This window comes from Hyperolius riggenbachi, chromosome 8 (genome assembly GCF_040937935.1).
Source record: "Hyperolius riggenbachi isolate aHypRig1 chromosome 8, aHypRig1.pri, whole genome shotgun sequence".
NCBI classification, from domain to species: domain Eukaryota; kingdom Metazoa; phylum Chordata; class Amphibia; order Anura; family Hyperoliidae; genus Hyperolius; species Hyperolius riggenbachi.
The window spans coordinates 220,328,258-220,346,995 of NC_090653.1; the positions used below are offsets into that span (position 1 = coordinate 220,328,258).

The 18,738-nt window shown below is 43.5% G+C and overlaps 1 protein-coding gene across 1 annotated transcript in view; it reads right to left on the bottom strand.

Moving 5' to 3' along the window:
* Positions 1–18,738, bottom strand: part of MAPKAP1 (MAPK associated protein 1) — a 245,109-nt gene that overhangs the window by 44,070 nt on the left and 182,301 nt on the right. The window contains exon 8 of the mRNA XM_068247952.1: positions 12,942–13,049. Coding sequence (XP_068104053.1) covers positions 12,942–13,049 — 108 coding nt within the window. The remainder of the gene's footprint in view (positions 1–12,941; positions 13,050–18,738) is intronic.

Genomic DNA, 18,738 nt, shown 5'->3' on the forward strand with positions numbered 1-18,738 from the left:
TTCTGCAAATGCCAAACTGAACAGGTGGGTTTTCAGTCTGGATTTAAACACGTCCAGGGATGGAGCTGTCCTGATCTGTTGAGGTAAGGAGTTCCAAAACGTAGGGGCAGCATGACAGAAGGCTCTGGGACCAAAAGTTTCCAAGTGGACTCTGGGTATGACTAGATTATTAGAACCTGTTGATCTGAGAATGCGGGGATTGCTACGCAGCTGCAACATATCTTTCATGTATCCAGGGCCTAAATTATTCAGGGATTTAAATGTCAGTAGGCCGATCTTGAATAGGACTCTCCATTCTATAGGTAGCCAGTGAAGGGAGTGCAGGACTGGCGTTATGTGGCAGTGACGGGGTTGGTTGGTTAGCAGTCTGGCAGCAGTATTCTGTATCAGCTGTAGTCGGTACAAGACCTTTTTTGGAAGGCCAGTGTAGAGAGCATTGCAGTAGTCCAGTCGGGATGTGATGAAGGCGTGGACTAAGGTTGGCAGATCTTCTGGGGGTATGAGGTGCTTGATTTTTGCAATGTTCTTCAGGTGAAAATAGGATGATTTCACCACAGCAGAGATTTGAGTTCTGAACTTTAAATCCCAATCAATTAGAACTCCCAGGCTACGCACATGATCAGAGCTGCGCAGATCCGTGCCTCCTATTCCCAGTGGTGAAGACTGCAAGTTAAGTTGTTTTGTTATCATGCTCTGCCCTCCTATCAGAAGGACTTCAGTTTTGTCTGCATTTAGTTTCAGCCAGTTGTCATTCATCCATTGCTGTAGTTCACGTAAGCAGGCGTTTATAGTTAGAGTTGGGTCTGTCACACCAGGCTTGAAGGAAAGATATAGTTGAGTGTCGTCTGCATAGCAGTGGTATGTCAGGCCATGTTTTTGGATTAGTTTTCCCAGCGGTAACATGTAAATCGTGAAAAGCAGGGGAGAGAGGATTGAGCCCTGGGGCACCCCATACCTAAGTGATACAGGGGTGGACAGGAAGGGCCCCATAGACACTTTTTGGGTTCTGCCACTCAAGAAGGATTGGAACCACTGAAGAACTATGCCATCAATGCCGCAGTATTCCTGTAGCCTGTTTATCAAGATACTGTCTCTCTTCCGGCGTCAAAGATTCCAACTATAATCCGGTGGATTCAAGTTTCTCAGAAGGCCTCCTACATGACGGTGAGAGAATGTCTGCAACTCCTCGGTACCTTGTCAGCGACGATACCGATGGTCAGATGGGCGCACTGGCACATGAGGGGTTTTCAACTGCCCTTTCTATGCCAGTGGGACAAGCAAAATCTAGAGCAAAAGATAAAAATTTCACAATCTATGAAACTTTCTCTTCGGTGGTGGCAGGAAGTGAAGAACCTGGAAAGAGGCTACTCTCTTCGCCCACTCTCTTGGATCTATGTGACCACGGATGCCAGTATGATCGGATGGGGAGCGTGGTGCCAGGATCGTGTAGTTCAAGCTCGCTGGCCCTGTCGGCCTTTTGCGAACACTTCCAACTTCTTAGAATTGAGAGCAGCCCGCCTGGCTCTAATAGCTTTTCTTCCCCTTCTCAAGGACAAACCGGTGTGCATAAAGTCGGACAATTCTACAACGGTAGCATATATTCAAAATCAGGGTGGAACTCACAGCCACATTCTGTCCCAGGAAGTGGATCATCTTCTCTCCTAGGCGGAAGCCAATCTTCTATACCTGAAGGCAATTCATATCCCAGGTCACCTGAACAGGAAGGCAGACTTCCTGTCGAGAGAATCGCTAGACAACAACGAGTGGTCTCTGAACCAGGAGGTTTTCTTCCATCTGACAAGGAAGTTCGGAATCCCCAAACTGGATCTGTTTGCATCGACTCAGAATTTCAAAGTACCTCTATACTTCACGAGGAATCCGGCTCCAGGGAGTCAGGGGGTGGATGCACTGTCACAACCACGGCCGCACCAGTTTCTATATGCCTTCCCTCTGCTCCCTCTGATATTCCGGTTCTTACGCAAAGTAATGATGGAGTCAGCAACAGTTCTGGCAGTATTGCCATACTGGCCGAACAGGATTTGGTTCCCGTTGCTTTTACAGTTAGCCCAATCGGAACCTCTGTTCATTCAGAATGTGACCAACTTGTTGTCTCAAGGAGAATTTCTCCATCCCGCTCCACACAAACTACACTTGACAGCTTGGATATAAAGGGCAAAGGCTGTCCGGCCTAGGCTGTTCCGATGCAGTTATTAACACTCTGCTAAAAGCAAGAAAACCATTCACAAACACAGTGTACAAGAAAGTTTGGACAAAGTTTATAGACTTTACATCAAAATCTGGAATTGATCCTAATACTGCAAATGTTTTTAACGTTCTTGATTTTTTACAAGCAGGCCTTGACTTAAGTCTAAGTTATAATACCCTAAAAGTGCACGTTACAGCTTTATCCACTCTATGGCCTAGTGCACACCAGAGCGGTTCTGCTGCGGTTTGCGATCCGCTTGCGGGTGCGGATCCGCTAGGGTAATGTATTTCAATGGGCTGGTGCACACCAGAGCGGGAGGCGTTTTGCAGAAACGCATACTCCCGGGCTGCTGCAGATTTTGGATTGCGGATGCGTTTCTGCCTCAATGTTAAGTATAGGAAAAACACAAACCGCTCTGAAAAACGGCACTTCAGAGCGGTTTGCCAGGCGTTTTTTGTTACAGTAGCTGTTCAGCAACAGCTTTACTGTAACAATACATGAAATCTACTACACCAAAAACGCTTCACAAAACCGCAAAATGCTAGCTGAAACGCTACAGAAAAATAACAAAAAGCGTTTTAAAATCTGCTAGCATTTTGCGGATCTGCTAGCGGTTTTTGGTGTGCACCAGGCCTATCAGGGGAAAAGTGGGCTATTCATCCTTTGGTTCAACAGTTTATGAAGGCCACATTAAAACTGAGACCTCCTAGAAGAAATATGTTTCCTAAATGGGACTTACCAGTAGTGTTGGAGTTTCTCAGCTCTGCTCCGTTCTGTCCTTTGGAGGACTGCTCCTTAACCAATCTCACAGACAAACTAGCCTTTCTGTTAGCCATTACATCGGCCAGGCGAGTCTCTGAAATCCACGCTCTAGGCTACAAGGAACCCTTCCTAGTTCTTTATCATGATCGAGCAGTGTTGAGACCAATGATGAACTTTTTACCAAAAGTAGTTACAATGTACCATTTGGATAGCGAATGGTCTCTACCGGCCATGTTCGAAGATCCAGAAAACTCTAGACCTCATCCTCTAGTCTAAACGTATCTATCCTAAAAAGATACTTGTTCCTTACACAAGACTTTAGGATATCTGACCACCTCCTAGTCTCCCCTAAAGGCTTTCAAAAGGGTAAAGAGGTTTCAAGCAGAACAATTGCTGCATGGATTCGAAGTTATCTGCAGCGCCTATAGGTTTAAGGGTCTTCAGCCCCCTGAAAGTTCTTCAGCTCATTCCACCAGAGGAATTGCTTCCTCTTGGGCCTCTTTAGCGGGGGTTTCGTTGGTGTCCATCTGCAAAGCTGCTGGGTGGTCATCTGCGCATACCTTCATAGACCATTATAGGATTGATCCTTGTATGCTTACCTCTGCTACGGTTGGTCGTTCTATCATTATTGCTGCTTTGGCTATTTAATAAATGGTTTATGCAGTCCCTCCCTGTTCTGTGTTTTTCTGGCTAGTTAAATCCCAGAGTATGCTGCCATGGAAGCACCAGAGAATTACGAAAATTTATACTTACCTACAGGAAATTTTCCTTTCCTGGTGCAATTCCATGGCAGCATACGATCCCACCCAGTTCGGGGAGGACGATAGTTATCAAGATGGTATACGAGTGTGCAGGCAAAGAACTTATAGTTAAACTGTCCAATGGGGTTAGGGGCGGGGCCATAACCCAGAGTATGCTGCCATGGAATTGCACCAGGAAAGGAAAATTTCCTGTAGGTAAGTATTAATTTTCCTAATTTTAGAATCTTTAGTATTTTTTAAAATACTAACATGGTTGCTATTTACACTTAGAATTATAGCACTTAAATTAAAAATAAGAATGTGAGACTTCAGGAAGCATCTACTTACCATTACTACTACGCATACAGTGGGTTGCAAAAGTATTCGGCCCCCTTGAAGTTTTCCACATTTTGTCACATTACTGCCACAAACATGCATCAATTTTATTGGAAATACACGTGAAAGACCAATACAAAGTGGTGCACATGTGAGAAGTCGATCGAAAATCATACATCATTCCAAACATTTTTTACAAATAAATAACTGCAAAGTGGGGTGTGCGTAATTATTCGGCCCCCTGAGTCAAGACTTTGTAGAACAACCTTTTGCTGCAATTACAGCTGCCAGTTTTTTAGGGTATGTCTCTACCAGCTTTGCACATCTAGAGACTGAAATCCTTGCCCATTCTCCTTTGCAAAACAGCTCCAGCTCAGTCAGATTAGACGGACAGCGTTTGTGAACAGCAGTTTTCAGATCTTGCCACAGATTCTCGATTGGATTTAGATCTGGACTTTGACTGGGCCATTCTAACACATCAATAGGTTTTGTTTTAAACCATTCCATTGTTGCCCTGGCTTTATGTTTAGGGTCGTTGTCTTGCTGGAAGGTGAACCTCCGCCCCAGTCTCATGTCTTTTGCAGTCTTCAAGAGGTTTGCTTCCAAGTTTGCCCTGTATTTGGCTCCGCATGAACCACTAGGAGAAAAGAAGCCTCCTTCTGAAGCGGGTTGAACCCGCGCGATGCATTAAGGCGTGCGGCAGTTATTCAGTCGTCCTCCTCTTCCCTCATGTAAGTTCTTAACTTTCACCTTCACTACTCCATACACGTATTGGGTCACTCAGGTTCTCCTAGGTAGTGTTTTACTTACTGCATGCATATTATACTGCTTTATTGTTGCACTGTAGTGGTTTCCTAATTGTTACCACACTTGGACCTTTATAAGGCTAATTACCTTCCTTATATGTATTTAATAATGCACTATTTCAAGCACTTTGTGCTCAATTCATGACTTACACCTTTTTATATGGTCTCACCACTATATTTATCATTTTGAGGGCACCTTTTGACCTATCAGTCTGAATATAATATATTTTGGAAGTCCTATACTTATGGTCTGTACAATTTAATAATTTTGGGGGAAATTGTTGTGAGGACAATCTATTTTGTATTTACTATTTATTTCTTGACACAATTATACCGCCGTTTTTCACCTTTGGTGAATTTTAATACTGGTTTTAACATTGTTTGTCTCCGTATTCAATAAAGATTTGTACTTTTGAATATTATCCTGAGTGGCTTGGTGCTGTTTAAATTTGGGTACTTTTCTCCTAGTGGTTCATGCATATCTTATTTTCCCAATTAGCACATCCCACCCATACTATTATAATTCGCATTATATGTTGTTGGTGCTTGTCCGTATGTTTTATGTAAAATAATTTGTGGTGCTCTCTGTATTTGGCTCCATCCATCTTCCCATCAACTCTGACCAGCTTCCCTATCCCTGCTGAAGAGATGCACCCCCAGAGCATGATGCTACCACCACCATATTTGACAGTAGGGATGGTGTGTTCAGAGTGATGTGCAGTGTTAGTTTTCCGCCACACATAGCGTTTTGCATTTTGGCCTCATCTGACCAGAGCACCTTCTTCCACATGGTTGCTGTGTCCACCACATGGCTTGTGGCAAACTGCAAACAGGACTTCTTATGCTTTCTGTTAACAATTCCTTTCTTCTTGCCACTCTTCCCTAAAGGTCAACTTTGTACAGTGCATGACTAATAGTTGTCCTATCGACAAAGTCTCCCACCTGAGCTGTAGATCTTTGCAGCTCGTCCAGAGTCACCATAGGCCTCTTGACTGCATTTCTGATCAGCGCTCTCCTTGTTCGGCCTGTGAGTTTAGGTGGATGGCCTTGTCTTGGTAGGTTTACAGTTGTGCCATACTCCTTCCATTTCTGAATGATCGCTTGAACAGTGTTCTGTGGGATGTTCAAGGCTTTGGAAATCTTTTTGTAGCCTAAGCCTGCTTTAAATTTCTCAATAACTTAATCCCTGACCGGTCTTGTGTGTTCTTTGGACTTCATGGTGTTGCTGCTCCCAAGATTCTCTTAGACAACCTCTGAGGCCCTCACAGAGCAGCTGTATTTGTACTGACATTAGATTACACACAGGTGCACTCTATTTAGTCATTAGCACTCATCAAGCAATGTCTATAGGCAACTGACTGCACTCAGATCAAAGTGGGCCGAATAATTATGCACACACCACTTTGCAGTTATTTATTTGTAAAAAATGTTTGGAATCATGTATGATTTTCGTTCCACTTCTCATGTGTACACCACTTTGTGTTGGTCTTTCATGTGGAATTCCAATAAAATTGATTCATGTTTGTGGCAGCAATATGACAAAATGTGGAAAACTTCAAGGGGTGTCCGAATACTTTTGCAACCCACTGTACTATGAATGATCTCATAACTTTATTTTCAGTTCAGTTTTGCTTGAGGCTGGGTGCTCACATAACAGAACATGAAAGGCTGCGTTTTATGTGATGTTTTCATTTTATGTTGTGTGCTTTTTTTTTTTGCACGTTTGTTTTTTTACTGCAGACGCGTTTTTCAAGCGGCTTAATGTGTTTGCGTTTCGCATATGCGTTTTTTATGCGTTTTTATATTTCCATCTATGCAAATCACTAGGAAGACAACAGGAAGTGGAAACACATCACAAAACAATTTTTTGGGAAAACAAAAACGTATATAAAAATGCATGGAAAATGCATGAAACTGCATACCATTGCAGTCCCATTGACTTTCATTATGTGCGTTTTTTTATGCGTTTTTGCATATTACGCAACAAAACCAGCTTTTTTGAAAAAGCACGCATATAAAACGCACATGTGTTTTTTCCTGCGGCCCATAGACTTCCATCAGTGGCAAAAACGCAGCGTTTTCTGCAACGCTAGCGTTTGCCATGTGTGCACCCAGCCTGAAGGATGAGATTAGAGTGTACTTCCACTCACAGAAATGAGACTGCACAGCCTTGTTATGGCCTGGCTGAAATGTGGTAACCAATTACTAATTATTATATGGGGTACCCAACTTTATTATCATCCCTTCTGACAGGTGAAATTCATGCTTCTTTGCATCTCTCAACACAATGTATATTAAGGATTTTATTCTGCTGCTACGACATAAATGACTCTATGCTTTGAATAATAGTTTTTTTCTATAGTGGTCCTTTAAGTAACCGCAGATCCTTTCAGTACATAAGAGGTTAATCCCAGAGACCTTCACTCTCAAGTGATTTAGGCACTGAGGGATTTTAACAACTTTTTCCCATAAAGCTGCCATTGGCCCCATTATCGACCTCATATATCCTTCTTTACTAACACCCTGTTTTTTCTTGAAGCTATTAGTTATAATGAAGGTAACCGCTCATTAAGCCAAAACGTCAATTACTTTAAAAATAACATGCCGGAATGCCAGACATTTGCTGCCTTTTTATGATATTTTGGACCACAACCAATTTGGAAATGAAGGTTTCTGACGGATTTTGTTTAAATATAGCCCCCGCGATGCCAGCGTTGGGAGCCGGGAAATAATCAGTCAGATGCTTTTAAATAAAGTGCTGCATAAAATATGGCAGAAATGGTGATTTAGCCTCTTGCGGAGACGGCGTGACACGCGGCTTACTGCGCTGGCTAATGCAAGGCCTAAAAGCCGCAGACGCGTGATTTCAGCGGCAGATTAATGAAGACGTCATTGTTTTGTTTAAATGGAAGTGCCTTGTGATATGAGAGCAAATAAACTTGCCTTTATGTGGCAAATTAATATAATTTATTCACAAAATGTTAGTGTCGTTAGTCAGCATGGCTAGACAGGACAGGATTAATAAATGCATAAGCATAAATGACCAAAGCAAGGAGAAAAAATGCAAGATGCGCCATAGCTGAGCTACCAAATGATCTATTACTACTGAGGTACTCCTCTGGACCTGGCGTGCAGATCAGGTCAGCAGATGAAAGCCACAGCCAAGTTATATAAAGAGAAGTAAGGTAGAGGTAGAGGTGAGGCCCACAATAATGAACAGTATCATAGCTGTGTTTTTTTTCCTAGTGTAGACCTGTAAAACAATAGAAAAACCCATCTTCTGGTTGGATGCTATACAGTGTCCTACTTTTTCCATCCCTGCTGTCCCAGCCTCAGAGGGGTGTAACTACAAGGCAATGGGCTTCAGAGTGAAACTTTGATGCTTCCCCTTCGCACTCTCTTCCCCTTTTCCCAGAGGTGACCCTCATGGTCTAGTGTTAGGGCCTGATCACCCTTGCACAGTTCTGTGCATTTTTCAGCAATGTATATTAGTCTCAGTAATGTACTGCTTATTTTACATTTAATGCCTACACAGCTAACATCACCTAGACAACAGGTTTACTTCAGTGAGTAAACTCTTCAAAGAAAGGGTGGGGAGTTGGGGATTCATTTACCTTCTGGTCATAGTGTCCTCATCTTATCAGAAATACAAAGCTTTCTGTTATTTGCACGCTAAGATAAGCTTGTAACTGTAGTTTAAAAAAAAAAGAAGAAAAAAAAACTTCCCGCAATCCTGTTGGCAATGCACAGTTTGTGCAATTAGGCAAAGGAACCCAGACCAGGTAAAAATAAAATAAGATGGAGGACATATAGGGAGATATTTAGGGGAATAAAATGGGATTACATATATTTTTGTGGCACAAACTATTTTTGAGCAATGTTTTAGTTTTGGATGTCACAACCCCCTTTATGCATTGTAATTTCCAAAATGTCTAGCATTTTTCATAAATTTACCTAGTGTTAAATACGCACTTCTCACTTCTAAAAATGCCACCAAAGTGTAAGGAATAATGATGCAATTGTCACTAATGAAGTGCTTGGCAAATGCTCAAAAATTAACAAAGTGAACTTGAAGCACACAGAGACTGCTCTACTGCTGGAAAACTGGGGCAGCACATGCAAGAAGCATTTCCTGGACTTCAAAATTGCGCGCAGTAGATGTGCAGACCGATCAGGTCATAGGCCGGCCCTGCATCCATAATACAGTATGTAGAAAGCACACTCCATCTAGTGTACACCTTGATTTGTTTTGGTGTGAGTAAGGGCAGGTTTACTTTAATCATACATCCAGTCACATACCAGGAATGTATAGACTCCAAAATAATCAATAGGTTTTCCAATATGATTGTTAGGGATAATATAAAATGTAAACATGACTTGCATGTATTATCGCTTCCAGCAAAAACAGAAGTTTAGCAGGCAGGAATCATGGCGGCTTATCATTTTAATGTACTGGTATTTTGCTTAATGAAAATTCTTAATTGTAATTCAATTAATTACATACACACAGTCCCTCGTTACGACTCTCAATAAGACACTGGCTTTTCAAACAGGTCTAAAGGCACTTAACCAATTTTAATATATTAAGACCAATTTCCCTTGAATACTAATTAGTTCTTAATGATAAGAGGAGGAGGGGAGCATCTTAGAAAGCAATCGGCGGGATATAAAATTCAATTAGCCGTGGAAAGGACGCGTGCCTGCACGACTTGTGTTTTAGAGGGTGGATAAGACGGGATTCTCAGCCTGTAAATCTCTCGGATATTTGTGGAAGAGTATAGGGTCAGATGTGGGGGCTGACAATGCTCCCTGTGTAAAACAAGATGGGAATTTCAATGAACTAGATGGTTATAACTACTATATATTATTTAACATCATGCAAAACGATCTGGTGAGTTGTGACCTATTGCAGTCTGAATGCAACATTCAGCAAATTAGAGGAGCCAGACTTATGAAAACTGATTCTGGATTGGTTCCTATTTAGGGCTACTAAAAACGTAACCCTCTAAATGCACACAACTTGCAACATGCTACAAGGAAGAGGGTAGGGTTATGAAGGCACTGCTCTGTAGTGTTGGTGAATGAATTTGAGATCCTACATTCGAAAAACCCAAACTACTGGTATGCCAAACACTGTACTTCAGCACCCAAGCAAGTGAACAGGGTCCACGCCAAGCTTTATGTGAATTTTATTCTTATTCTTATTGATTTAGATAGCGACAACATCTTCTGTGGTGCTGTATGGAAGAATGTAAGGTATAGCCATATAATATACATAATACAATAGTTAACAATACAAGACAAAGGGGGAGGCGGGATGGATAAAGAGATTGTCTGTCGCGGGAGGGGGGGGGGGAGTTGATCCACTGTGAGGATTGCTTGCGGGTTGTGGGTCAGGGGTTGCAGGCCCACTGTACACACGCCTATCAGCTGAGGTGGTCATTATCGCCCACCTCAGCCGGCCTTAGGCAAGCGTCTGTATGAGCCTTACAGTGGACTGGTTTCCTTTTGGGGTAATAAGTATTGTATGGACATTTGGGCAGCGCACCCTGAACCATCTTTTTTTATGTATGCTTTTGGTGTAATGTAACACTATTATTAGTGGTGAAGCAAGCCAGCATTTCTGTTTGAGGGATAGATAGGATCCAGATGAGCGCGCCTATAAACAAACAACAAATTAATGGTGGATTACAGCCGATGTAGGGAACAAATCAACCATGGATCTTTACACAGGGGTGGATATGTACACACATTATACAGCATCAAGGGAAAGAGAGCCCTGGCCAATTGACTTTACAGTTTAAAGGGTTAAGAGATAGGACAATAGGTGAAGGTAAGCTGTGCCTGAGATGGAAAAATGGTGGTGGTCATTGACCAAAGTATTCTAAGTGGGAAAGTATTTTTGCCTGAAGAGGTGAGTTTTTAGGTTGTGCCTAAAAAGTGTAAGTTTGGATAAGTGGTGGATGTGTTGAGGAAGGGAGTTCCAAAGGAGGGGAGAGGATTGAAATAAGTCTTGTAAGCTGGAGTAAAGGTGGCCATACACTTATAGATTTGCAGCAGATTTGACCATCAGATAGATTTCTGTCAGATGCCTGTGAAGTTTAATATGGCAGGAATATATCTGATGTGTGCCACACACTAGGAACAGATTTCCAACAGATTTCACAATTAAATCTATTGGAAATCGATTTAAATGCATTATTGGACCATTAGATCCAATGCAACTCTATGGGCCATCGACCTGCTGCCAGCAGCAGATCCACCTAGATTTTCCATCCTGTCACATAGATCAAACTGATCGAAAGCGGCTGAGGTTTTGGGTGTGCAGCCTTGCTTTTAAGGACATAAAGGGATGCTTTGCTTATTTGGGAGAGATGCATCAGCTACATTATCACAAATACCTTCTGTTTTAACCACTTAAGGACCAAAGGCTTAAATCCCCCTAAAGACCAGGACATTTTTTACAAAATAGGCCACTGCAGCTTTAAGGCCTTGCTGCAAGGCCACAAGACTCAGCACACAAGTGATTCCCCCCCTCTTCTGCCCACCAACATAGCTTTCTGTTGGTGGGCTATGATCGCTCCCAGGATGTTTATTTATTATTTTTTTTTACAAATATTTATATCTTTATTTTCTAAATCTGATATTTTTTTATTTTGTATACCCTTCTCCCTCCCTCCCCCTGCCAGCCAATCACTGTGATCGGCTGTCATAGACCTCAGCCTATGACGGCGGATAACCCCTGAGCCTGCCAGGGGGGCAGCCCTGCCACACGGCTGTCCCCAGTACAGTGCTGCCTTAGATCGCAGCACTGTACAGAGTAAATAGATGGTGGTTTCTCCATCTAACTGTTTCCTAGCGTTGTTTGCCGCTGGGAGACGGATGACTCCGTCATCCAAGCGGATATGAGCGTGCATCGGTGTGCGCGATCTCCTGCAAAAGCCCCCCCCAGCGTTAGGCGGTCCTGGGGCTGCCACCGCGATCACGCCCATCGGCGTGACGCAGTCGACTAAGGGTTAAAGGAAACCCAAGCCGAAGCTTGAGTACAAAAAGGATAATTACCTAAAGTGAAGGAAGCCTCAAGATCCTATAGAGGCTTCCCTCCGTATTCTGCTGTCCCCCATCGTTGAGTGCAGACCTTTGGAGGATTTCCGACAACGGATAGTCGGCAATTTTATTGTGGCCACCTAGTAGCCACCCAAGCACAGCTGCGCATGCACAGTAACTGGAGCCAAACATACACAAGTGACTCCATGCTACTGCACATGCACTTGTCAAAGAAGAGGAGTGTGGCCCCAATGTGGAGGGGTCCGCACTCGCCAGTAGGACAGCAGAGAATGCTGAGTGAAGCCTCAATAGGACCCTAAAGGCTTCCCTCTCTTCGGGTATGTACCTCTTTCTGAACCGGAGCTTCGGCTTGGGTTCCCTTTAAAGAAGGAAAATTTACATTTGGCCACAAAAACAAATCTTTACATGGTCCCGCCCACATTCTTGAAGTGATGCACTATGGGTATTGCATTTGGACAAGGTGAAGAGATAAGAGCTTTTAGGATACTTAATTTTATGCACTATCATGTACAGTACATATATCTGCAAAACTTTAATGACACTGTTTGTATCTTGGAAGAAACAAGATATCTTTCTACTCTATCTCAATCCTTCTCTCCCTGCCAGCATCCTATAAAAGAAAAGGCTGCTAGGCACATAGCCAAACAGCATGTTTATACTGCGATCAAACGGTCATCCAATACAACCACTAATGATCGTTTCAGGAAGACAACAGCTGAGCACCTGTGTGCAGCTTAAGGAAAGACATGACTGCATTTGAGACAATGCATAATATATTCTGTTTCCTTCTACTCACGACCCCTTTCATCGGTTATCTAGAGATTCTCATTTCAGCTGTGCTGCAGTCAGACCCTCCACACAGATCTGTCACCAGCGAGATAAACAGGACCCTGATACTTACACACAGGCAGCGAGTCAATCAATCACAGTTCATGGACATATTCTCATTGTCACAGGCAAGTCAAGGAGCCAACAGCTGCCCCAGTAACCATGTGCTCAACCAGACACAATGGAGACACTTACTGTTCTCTCTCACTAGGCAGAACTCCAGGGAATTCTGACTCTCCAGGGTGCTGTCCAAATCTACGGGGATATTCGGCTGGTTCTGCTTCTCTAGTCTGTACTGAGGACCTGAAACACAAATAATAAATATTATATTATTGCACAAATCACTATTTGTAGAATTTCGGTGCTACTAAAAGCGCCCATAAATATGAAATAGATATGGCAGCCTCCATTTCCCTCTCACCTTGGGTTCACTTTAAAGGGGTTGCAAGGTGACTGACAATGCAAATGACTTACCCAAGGCTTCTTCCAGCCCCTAATAGTCATTTGTGTCCCTGGCTGCAGTTCTGGTCTTCTCCTGGGTCTCACTGGCAGGCTCTGAAGGATCAGCGACCTGGCCAAGTCACTGACTTCTGCACATGCGCGGGCACAAATGCGGCCACATCCCCGGGACCATATGCAATATGCTCTCGTACACTTCTGATGACGTAGGCTTGTTCGCCCCCGCATGTGCAAAAGGCAGAGGGGGCCAGCAGGACCCAGGAGTAGACCGGAGCTTGGGCGAGGGACACAAATGACTTCTATAGGCTGGAGAAAGACCCGGGTAAGAACAACTTTTTTGTTTTTGTTTCCACCTTGCAACTCCTTTAAGGTCTAACTAAACCCGAAATTGAACAAGACAAGTTATAAGAGCAATCTGAAAGAAAAGTAAATACAACAGGTACTTCACTCAAGTACAAACAGGTTATAGATGCATTGTGCCAGATTACTTGTTTTTTGGGCCAAATGTGCTTGAAACCAATACATGACTTGATCTATTTCCTCTCTGGAATCTCTGGAATCTGCTGCTGGGCGTGTCAGTCAAGTGTGACCATGTAACACACAAAGAAAAAAGAACAAAATATTCCAAACTACATTTCCCAGATTTCCTGGGTTACAGCACACACCATGTGTCTACACGAGGAGGTAGGAATTTGAAGCTTATAATAGCAATGTGTAGCTGCAGACGACACCATTAGATTACCTCCATACCCTGATCTCTCATCCACCACCATGGATAAGGTCTTCTCATACCTTTCAACTAATTCCTCCTGGATGTCAGCTAGGTTCCTGAAGCTTAATCAAGACAAAACTGAGCTCCCGAACTTTCTGCCCGCACTGCTGTACCCCTCCCAGATTTCCACCTCACATTCGACAATGCAACCATTCGCCCTACCTCCCAAGCCTGCACGTCACCCTGGACTCTGCTTTTTTCTTCATGCCCCACATTCAAAATGTCATCAAAGCCTGCAACTTCCACCTCCGTAATATCTCCAAGATCCACCCCTTTCTGACCCAGACCCAGAACACTACTACGCTGCACATCCATGCCCTCATCTCCTACCTTGATTACTGCAACTCTCCTCCTGTCTGGCCTCCCCTTGAACCGCACTGCCCCCCTTCAATCAGTTATGAATGCAGCTGCCAGACTCATCCATTCTTCTCTGCATCCATATGCCCCCTCTTTAAATCTCTGCACTGGCTCCCTATCCAATTCAGGATACATCTGTGCACAAAATCTGCCCTACCTACATCTTGGAGCTTGTTCACAGGTATATACCAACCAATCTATCCACTTCAGTCCTCCAATGACCTTTGCCTAACTGCCCCGCGCATTTCCTACTCCCATATGCGCCTGCAGGATTTCTCAAGAGCTGCCCCCACTGTTTGGAACTCCCTTCCACTGCCCATCAGACTTGGCCCCTCCTTTAACACATTCAAGCTAGCCCTCAAAACCCACCTCTTTAAGATGGCCTAACCACATCCTACCACTCAATATATTTCTACTGATTACTTATTCTATAGCCCTATCTAGTGTGCCCAATCCCCTTAGATTGTAAGCCTTTGGCAGTGTCCTCTCTTCCCTAGTTAATTCTACATGATCGTGTGCCCCATCACTGTGCTCCTTTCCTATGACCGCCTTGCCTCATACATGTATTACTGGGCATACCTAACCAGCCCAAAATTGCATGATCGTGTATTTTGTACCATTTGCCTTGTATAGCTTTGTCCTATATTGTATAACCTTGTTACGTCTGCCATCCTTTGTCTCATTGCACGTGTTTATTGTCCAGCACTGCTCAACACGTTGATGCTTTAGAAATGCAATAAGTAATATGGTAATAATAATATGAGAAGTAAGTGTGAGCATCAGGATATACCATGTAAAATGATTCTTAAATGGGCTTGCATTTTAAAGGAAAAAGGATGTGCAACAAATTTCTTTGCCTTTCAAACAGCCAAGCTATGATTTCTAAGCTTCTCATTCATCTTTTTTTTTTTTTTTTTTTTTTTTGCTCTGACTGGTGATAACATGCAATCTGATAATTCTGGTATGCTCTACTGCTTCACATGAAGTTTGTTTGAGGACCTCTTCCCTTCAGTACTGGATTTGGACATCCGTGGGTTAGATGAATGCTATTACTGCTAATATGAGCTATCATCTGATTTTCCTTCCAAGAAATTTATAGTACTTATGGAGAGGGGCCTCCTCTAACCTAGTCCAGGAGAGGCACACAAGAAGGGTGACACTGCAGTACTCTAGAGTCCACAACTACAGTGAGGCACTGGGCACAGGTAACGTGACTGCTATTTTAGGGCAAAAATAAAGGTGGCTCACGTAATAACATACAGTCTGCATTGAGCTCTTATGTTGTCCCAGTGTTTGTATGGGTTTACTCGGGACACCAGTTCCCCCCACACTCCCAAAACTCATTCTCTTCTCCAAAGTGGAACTTAGATGGTAGAGTAAAGGTTAGCACTCTCTCCTTGCTGTGCTGGGTCCCCAGTTCGAATCCAATCCACGGCACTGTATGTATGGAGTTTGTACGTTCTCCCTGTGTCTCTGTGGGTTACCTCCAGGCACTCTGATTTCCTCCCACATTCCAAAAACATACAGATAAGTTAATTGGCTTCCCCCTAAAATTGTCCCTAGACTACGATACAAGCCACTATATGATACAGACATATGACTATGGTAAGGATTAGATTGTGAGCCTCTCTGAGGGAAAGTTAAGTGACAACACAATGTACTCTGTACAGCGCTGCGGAAGATGTTGGTGCTATATAAATACTAAATAATAATAATAATAGAACATTCACTTTAAGGGACAGTTGGTGATGTCAATTGATTGTTCAATATTCTCTGTACAGCACTGTGATAAAATGTTTTAGCAACGTATAAATGTATTATAATAATAATAATTTCCTCCACACGGGGCTTCACACAAACAAATACACTTTAAATGCCATTTCAAGCAAAGCTTACAGGTAAATGCTGTGAAATAGAAATTTATTCACGGACAAACAACTGACAAAATTGTGGCAATGGCAGGAATTAGATATTTTCTATTTGCAGCTGGCATAATTACACATATATTCCTGTCTGTAACCTGCATCAGAAACACACACAGCCTCATTCTTTACAGGCTGTAACTACAGGCAGGGAGAGCGAAACAATTCTGGTGACATTACGGGGACAGTCCATTTCACACAATTCAGTGCATTACAAGGCCACATACACAGCTGAAAATACTGCTGACTTTGACATTAAGATCGCTTGTACCGGCCGCAGATCTAAATGAAGCCCTTTAAAGAGTAGCACAGATGGAAGAGGTTAAAGACCTCACCACATAAGCTGGGCCTCTAGGGAGTTCCTATTTTGTAGCATTTATTGCTAGAATTGGACTGGGGTCTCCCTCTGACACCATGCAGAGGGCTGCAGGCCTGCTGTACCCTTTACAGAGACCTTAAAAATGTCAGCGGCCGGAGAGGAAACAAGTTTGTTTATGTGGCAGCGGGAGACGTTTATGTGAAGCAGTAATACGGCCGTCAAGAGAGAGCCGGGTGGAATGATTGATCTGCCGCACAAGCACGCCTTGTAATGGACCAGGAACAGATTTAGCTGCGGGCTCATACAGCCAAGGTCCGAATGTGAGGGGCTTTTTACAAAATATGGGCTGACCAACAGTCACACAGAAATCACTGGACTGTCACTGACGTTTTCTGTGGAGAAATAATAGAGACTATAACATGAAGAAAAAAAATGGAGTACAGACCAGTGTGGACTTCCCATAATTAAAACACTGGACAAGTACTTCATTCCAGCACTTCAGTGCTGCAAACCTTTTCAAATAGAATAATGTTGGCAACTAGCAAGTATGTGTGTCTGTGCATGAGGCGCATACTCCTAAACCATGACAATATTTTATTCACATGAGACCTGTGAGGCAAGGCATGGGTAGCAGAATGAGGCACCACACCCCTCTCCCAGCATTCTTGCCACCCCTGTAGCAGCTGCCAGACATTTCTGCCCAAGTCCAGTCATACCTCTCTATTTCCCAAGACAAGAAAGATGAACTAACTTGAGATATGCCCCTTCTGCCTGCAGTCATATTCTCGACACATGCCTGATCACTGCATCAGGTCATTTGGGTGTGGGTATTGGCAGATGTCTAATATTTATCAGTATTCGGGTATCCAGGTGGAGAATTGAGGGGCCCGATTCAGATAGTAGCCAAACAGCTACTACCGTACGTAACTATAATGCTGTCAACAACTTGGGGGTGCAAATGCAGAAGTACGAGGACACACACTGAAGGCGGGCAGGTAAAGTATAACTGCACAGGCACCAGAGGGGGGGGGGGGGGGGGCACATAAAACATTAGGGGGACAGCGGCCGGGAGCAGCGTCACAAGGTTAATCACCAAAAGATTTCATGCTGAAATAGATCAGGAATTGGCCTGCGGTTTATGGTGGGCAACAGATATCGCTCTGCTATCAGATTTGATCAGAGAGAGATCTGTCTCTTGGTTGATCAACCACCAAAAAAAATCGCTAGAAGTTTGGCCAACTTCAAAGAGTACGTGAGATGAGGATTGAAAGAAATAATATACATACCTGGGGGATCCTCCAGCCCCCTCCAGGCTTATTGCTCCATCGCCGTCCTCCTGAGTCTTCTGCAATTGGCCATGGAAACTTCTCTGGTCCGGGGCCAACTGAACATGCACAGCCATGCCACATGCCTGCGCAGATGAAGGAGCGAGTGCAGCCACACCTGTCCCAGCTGGAGGACTTACTGGGGCCATTTGCGGGTGTCCCAAGAGGTGACTGAAGCCGATGAGGGAGCGATCAGGCCGGAGGGGGCTGGAAGAAGCCCCAGGTATGTATGTTTTCTCAATCCCCATCTCAGGTACACTTTAATGTGTCTCCACCAATCATATGTTATTTTCCTTTTTCAGCCTGTAAATTGAAAGACAAACACAATGCATTCTTTTCAGCCAATCAGATTTGAACTGGCCATTTAAACTGAAAAACACAAACGCATTGCAAATGCATGCACCAAACATGTAATCAAAAGGCAAATCACATTGGAAAATTTCGAAAAACCCAATCGCATTGGGTTTGCGCTTTGCAATTTTCAGTGCCGAAGGACCCTAAAAAGAAAAATAATGGGGACACATTGTAGTGTGGCAATACTGCAGACCTCACTGCCTGTACTGTGTTTTGAGCACTGTTATCTCCTACATCTATTTTTTTTCTCTCCTCTCTAGTACTTGCTGTCTGTCATTAGAATAAGTAACACATCTGCACATACTTCCTAGAAATGGTATGCAAGTCACCCCGCAGTGATTTCTGGTGTGAATGGGAATCCTGAAGTCAGAGGAATAAAAAGCCTGTCATTTTTATCCACTTAAAAAATGCCTGGCTGCATGATTAGTGTTGCCAGTGTGTAGCAGAACTGATGGAGCGGCATATGATTACTTTGTGCAGGTGA